This window comes from Pagrus major, chromosome 17, assembly GCF_040436345.1.
Source record: "Pagrus major chromosome 17, Pma_NU_1.0".
Classification (NCBI taxonomy): domain Eukaryota; kingdom Metazoa; phylum Chordata; class Actinopteri; order Spariformes; family Sparidae; genus Pagrus; species Pagrus major.
Window position 1 is genome coordinate 27,918,419 of NC_133231.1, and position 6,222 is coordinate 27,924,640.

General features: G+C 40.4%; 1 protein-coding gene across 1 annotated transcript; it reads left to right on the forward strand.

Moving 5' to 3' along the window:
• Positions 1-1,780: 1,780 nt before the first annotated feature.
• Positions 1,781-5,847, forward strand: seraf (Schwann cell-specific EGF-like repeat autocrine factor). The gene is made up of 5 exons (XM_073486201.1): positions 1,781-2,057; positions 2,692-2,787; positions 3,726-3,830; positions 5,052-5,147; positions 5,543-5,847. The coding sequence occupies exons 1-5, from the start codon at positions 1,847-1,849 to the stop codon at positions 5,653-5,655; spliced, it is 621 nt and encodes a 206-aa protein (XP_073342302.1). The 5' UTR covers positions 1,781-1,846; the 3' UTR covers positions 5,656-5,847.
• The last annotated feature ends 375 nt before the right edge of the window (positions 5,848-6,222 follow it).

Consider the following 6,222-nt stretch of genomic DNA (forward strand, 5'->3'; position numbering starts at 1 on the left):
AGTAACACACATATTAAAAGCTAAGCAGTAAATCAGTTTCAGTAAATCAGTTTGCCCTTTGTCTGCCTACAGTGTTTTAATTTTCTGTATCTCATCGAGGATATTTAGATTTCTTTCTTCATTATTATTATTATTTTGTAATCTTTTACTTAAACTGGTGACCACCAGCCAGCATACTGAACTTACACAGTACCTGGAGACTACTGGCAAAAGTCACATTTTTGAGGCCAAGCAATTTGAATCATATGGAAAGCTACTTTCCTGTTAGCTCTCACTCAACATGTTGCACTGTACAGAGGCCCACTTCCATCTGGTTGTGTTATTGCCATTACTGCAGACCTTCCCCTCACCCCACATTTCATATAGGCTGAGCACTTCCTCTCACCAGGTAAAAGGGAAATGGCTTTTCCACATGTGCTCTACTTGAACTCATCTTAAAACAAGTCGTGCTTTCTGAAAATAATAAGCTAGTCGGCTTCACTGCAAAGCTTTTTCCTGCCTGTCACATTCATCTCGCTGAGGTTTTCCTCGTCTCATTGCAGCGTGTTCAGAGGAGGTGAACGACATTACGACTCCTCATGTTTACACAATGAACAGTTAACTGTTATCCAGCAGTTAATTTAGGTTTCATTTTTACAAGGAACAAATAGCAACTTGAAACAATCAACGTAAGAAATTTCACATAAAAGAAACAACTGACTTAACACAAATTACATTACAATTACACAGTGTTCAATAACAGGACATTGTGCATTCATTGGGCAAATAGTCCTTAATCCTACTTTTATAAATTCAACCTATCTGCAAGGTGTAATATCACCAAACAACAGCCTGAGCAGAAATTACTGAAACTATAGGTTTGTTGTCCATTGGTTGTTTACACATCTATTTTAAATACCAACTTGTGTAAGAAATATACAAAGGAAGGACTCCATGATCCATGATTTAGTAACGTTACTGTTGAGAAAAGTTGGGGATATCCATTAAGAGTTTATAAAAAAAAAAGTTCTGTGACTTTTTAAACAGTTTAGCTAGTAGTTGACCCATGGGACAGCACACAATTAAAAGTAACTGCACCAGAGCTAGTTAGCAGCTAGTTAGCATCTGTTGTCCCTGGGCGGGTAAACAGAAAACCACATAACAGCAAAGACCCTGTATAAAACAGAACAATACATAACAAGTCCATTAATGCGGACATTTTACTACATGCACTACTCAAAATTAGTCAGGGATATTTCAGTGTTTCTGAGACCATTTCAACCATTAGCCTAACTATAGTTAAGTCAAGGTCAATAACTGCCAACTGAAGCTAAGCTAGTTAACGCTAGCTCGGTTAAGTTACTTTATGTTTTGAAGCAGTATCAAATTCAGAGAGCTTGTTTTTTTAGTTGTTCAGCTTTGGTTTAATTGCTGTTATTGCTAAATATATAAATTAGTTAACTGGTTAGCGCTCCTATTCTGAGAAAGAGAAACAGTTAATCAGCTAAACGCTTTGCTAAGCTAACAGCTAACGGTTGCTAGCTAAAACACATCGTCACCGTTACGTTGCCGCCGAATTTCGAGAAAACTGCTTTGAAAAAAAACATGTTTGACGAATATATTTTATATTTCAGTTAACTCTGAGTAATGTCGTGTGTCTGTGACCACTTCCCAAACTTACCCCACACCCCAGTATCTCCTAACATCCAGCCCCCACACCAGGACACTCCCCCCCCCCCGGCCGGCACCGACGGGGGCGACGTGGAGACGTCTCGGCGCTTTTCTCCTCCACCTCCGTCCTCCCCTCTCTGTCCTGCTCCTTCCTTCCTCCCTCTCACAAGTTGGTGGGACAAGCACGTCACCGAACATGGGTTTCGCGGGTCTCGGTTCTGCGGTGCTCTTGGCGGCTCTGGTCGGCGTCTGCTCCGCGCGGTCGGACGCGCCCCGCGGAGTCGCGGTCGGGTTCGTTTTCGACCCCAAAGCGAAGTGCGAGCCGCCCTGCGAACACGCCGGGATCTGCATCCGGAACAACACATGCTTCTGCTCCAGGGGCTACGAGGGGGAGACCTGCCAGTATGGTGATGATACCAACCTTTAATCTGATCGTTTATCTTTAATATGCATGAGTTACATGTTGGAAACTACTGATTTATTTTGTGTTTTATTGTATTTATTGGGCTTTGTATTCCTGTGACCCTGTAATAAAGTTTATACATATCTTCCTTATGTAGAAGAACAACAGATACAGAGATTTGTAGACAATATAATACAAAACATTGAGTCATAATTTAGTTGCATGCACTTAAATGTGCCAAAACTACATACAAACAATAAATCAAGCTTTGTAAATGATTTCCCCCTAAAGCAGGGGTAATGTAGGCTAACTTTGGTCAGTTTAAAGGGACGCTATGCATGTGTTTTTTCCATAACTGAATAAACAAGCTGTTCTCAGAGTAAAATAAGGTCCCACGACACTGTTTGAAGCTAGAAAGGTGGCAGGGTCCGCCACATATAACACAAAGTAAACCAGTATGAAACTGTGTTGTCCTTTTAAGGTCAGTTTGGCAGTAAAATCAGTCAATGAAGATCTTTCTCTATGATTAAAATCTGCGTAGTGCACCTTTAATCCAGAACACATTTGACAAAGACCGTATCGGACCAACACTTTGAACCAGAGTTTTAAAACCGTGTGTGTTTTCTGTGTGAATGCAGCCAACTGCTATCCAAAATGTAAAAATGGAGGGGAGTGTCTCCGCCCTGGAAAATGCAGATGTCCTCCTGGGTTTGGAGGAAGATACTGTCACAAAGGTGAGCGGGTTTGTTTGCAGTGTCTTGTGAAATTAAATATGTGGTTGGTTTTACAGTTATTGTGAACTTTGGAGGACTCTGACGTGTTCACTTCATGCTTTTATTTTGAATCCATCCTGTAGTGTTTCCCTTCTTCAGTGTGACACAGTAGATCTGTATCCAAACATTCCCACACTCAGCTGTCCCTCTTTCTCCAGACACGCACCAGACTCCTTCTCACCTCCAGTCGGAAAGTAGAGCAGCTAGATTTTTCTTTTCTTTTCAAAACTGCAGCACTAAAAATGTCTCCAGTGTCTCAACCTTTATGTGATTTCATCGTAAATGAGACTAAAGGTTAAATAACCAGTACGAGGAAGGCTTCAGCTGCCATTGAGGAAACTGAGGTCGTGTCCTCAGGATTTTATGTGAGACAATTACAGTCACATCACATATAAAGTGGGGTGTTGAAGAGATATGATATTATTTAGGAGTAAATATATTAAAAAGTGTCTTATTGTTGGAAAAAAACATTTAGTTAAATTCTGTGAAACATCATTCAGCCAGTGTTTTACAGCTTCATGGTCGGGACAAGATAATCTGAGGAGTTGTAAGACAATCAACAGGAATAAAAACATAGAAATGATGTTTATTTATTCCAGATTTTCTCTTATCCAGCATTACTTGATAATTTTATCTTCATAACCTTCTAGAAATAAAATTAAAACCCAGTAAACACTGCAAGACATACAAATAGTGACTAATGGTCCGAAGTAGTCCACACACAGAATCATTTTCAGGGCTCAAGAGGCCAAAAGGTTGTGGAGAGGGTGATAACGTTTACAGAAAAGATAACTGAACAGTTTTTCCTGTGGGATTGTCCTTGGCCAAGTTATAGGCTACACTTTTAAAACCCGTGAGGACGGGGCTGATATGTGCGACCCGTGTCTGTCTTTCTGCAGTGACGTGTGACGCGGGATGCTGGAACGGAGGGGAATGCATCGCTGTCAACGGAGTGGCCAAGTGCATCTGCCCCTCGAGCTGGACGGGCTCAAAATGCCAAGAGGGTCTGTTTATAGCCGTATCTAATTGCCCTATTAACACCACAGGTCAAGAGTCAGAGTCTCTCAGCCGGAGCCCAAACATTTTGAATGCTTTTCCAGTTCCAAGTTACTGTCATGATAGGAAGCAACGTTCAGTTTACCCCCGCAGCAATTCATGTAACTTAATGCTGTTAATGCCAGTTAGATTTACAGCCTGTGAACGATGATTGAGACGTTCTTGGCAGTACATTGCGGTTCAAGTACAGAATCAAAGCTGTCGAGAGGTTTTGAAACACTTGTGATTAGAAATGAAGCCTTTTCTGATCTTCTTCAGTCTTCTGAAGTATCCATACACGTGGTGTTTAGCTCTCAAATGTCTGTGTCCTCGGCTACCACGTTCATCTTTAAGCTAATCTGCTCCTGAAAAACAGTCGTTCTTGGTTTCATCTCTAACTACTGAGATTTTGAAGAAATACTTCGCCATTGTGAAAAATTGCTAATTTGTTTTCTTGTCTGTAGGCTACACTAAATAGGAAGCTACAGCTAACTGGTTTAAGCTAAGCTAAGCATACAATCTGAAATAGAGGTAAACAGCTAGCAACTAGCTAAATCTGCCCATCGGCTCCTCTAAAGCTCAATAATTAACATCTTGTTTGTTTAATCAGTATTTAAAAAATGGTGTTTAAAAATGACAAGTTGGGGTTTTATAAGGTCAAACAGAATAGTTTGACATTTAAAAAAATATTCTTATTTACTTTCTATAGCCGGTTAGCTTAGGTCACGGCTACGAAATCATGCAATCTGTTATATGACATATAGGTAACATATAAGGTTTTAAAGGAATACTTTTTAGACACTTTAAGATATGGAAACAGGGGGAAGCAGCTAGCCAGCATCTGTCAAACCACAACTTTTCATGTTCACACATCTTTTTTTGTTGTTGTTGTTGTCGGCTGATGCTGTTTACAGATTAAACAAACAGGATATAACATTTTCATTGCCAGGCTAACTGTTTCCTTTGTTTCCAGTCTTTATGTTAAGCTAAGCCAATCAGCTGCTGGCTGTAGCTTCACATTCAGGGGTTCTGATCTCTTCACCGAACTCCTTGCAAGAAAGTAAATGAGCACATTTCCTAAAATGTCCGCTGTTCTTTTAACTCATCCGGATTACGTTATTTCCATAGCTAAAGCTCGGTTGTTTCCTGGCATGCTGAGAATGTCTCTCTATGGTTTGTTCCCTGTGCAGCGATCTGTCCTCAAGGCTGCAGGAACGGGGGAATCTGTGTGGCTCCAGGAATCTGCAGCTGTCCGGAGGGATGGCTGGGTGGTGCCTGCCATACTGGTGAGTAAAGACCAAGCCCTTCGTATGCATCAGTGCACTTTACAAGCATGATTTCTTTTGTGTCCCTCGTCTTCCTCTCCTGCTCCTCCAAACTTTGTTTTGTGTTTGTTGTGTATCCCTGGATCCCTGTGAACTGTCTACATCTAACTGTGAAGATAAATGGTTCAGGAATCAGCTGCCAAACAGCCCAGAATGATATGAATTGCATGCTAAAGGAAAGTTTTTAGCTTAGTGCTTTTTCCAGATGTGACAAAAACCCCCAGACATGGAAACACTCTGTGGTGTCAGGATTTACAAGCTCTTCTCAGTCATTGACTTGTTTCTCAGGTTTTTACAAATGATTAAAAACACTTTCATTGTTGTTTCTTTTGTCTGTTTGTGTCTCTCGGCTGTAGCTGTGTGCGCTAAGCCCTGCCTGAATGGAGGGAAATGTATTTCTCCCGATAAATGCCGCTGTCGCCCCCCTTTCTCTGGCCCTCGCTGCGAGGAGAGGAAAAAGTCCCACTAGTGTGACCCTGCAGAGGTCAGAGGTCAATGAGGCCCAGTGCGGGACTTTGTGCTGATGAGGACGAAGCTAAAACATTGTTAGTTTTTACATTTTTTTGTAATGTAATTCTTTTTTAAGAAACATTGTTCTCATTTTACTGTATCAACATGCTCTGTACTGTACGGATTTTTGTTATTAAATGAATAAAGTGGAGTGTTTTGCATGTGTTATGAAAGCTCATTTAACAAAACAAAAGCATAGCAATAGTACATTTTCTTTATTTTGTCACATACTTGTTCTGTAGTGTAATCTGGTGCTGACAGAGATTTCTTTTTTTTAAAACAAACCCTATATAAACTCATTACTTCAACATATATACTTAGTGTCAGTGTAAATAGATAAAAGTCCATAACTTAAACAGGCCAAATCAAACAATATATTAATAAAAGCGATACAGAAAACAAATGTTTGTTAAATCGCAACATTTCCATATGAACGTCTTCAGTCTAACACAGGTTACTGATGTGTACCATCTAAATTAGGCAAACCTTATAAAGCATACCTTCTATTTCTCAGTGAACATCATTT

Excerpts from the sequence above, each read along its gene's own strand:
- seraf (XM_073486201.1), top strand. The coding sequence starts at position 1,847 with ATGGGTTTCGCGGGTCTCGGTTCTGCGGTGCTCTTGGCGGCTCTGGTC. Across the intron at positions 2,788-3,725 it reads AGGAAGATACTGTCACAAAG|TGACGTGTGACGCGGGATGC; the intron begins GTGAGCGGGTTT and ends GTCTTTCTGCAG. Across the intron at positions 5,148-5,542 it reads GGGTGGTGCCTGCCATACTG|CTGTGTGCGCTAAGCCCTGC; the intron begins GTGAGTAAAGAC and ends TCTCGGCTGTAG.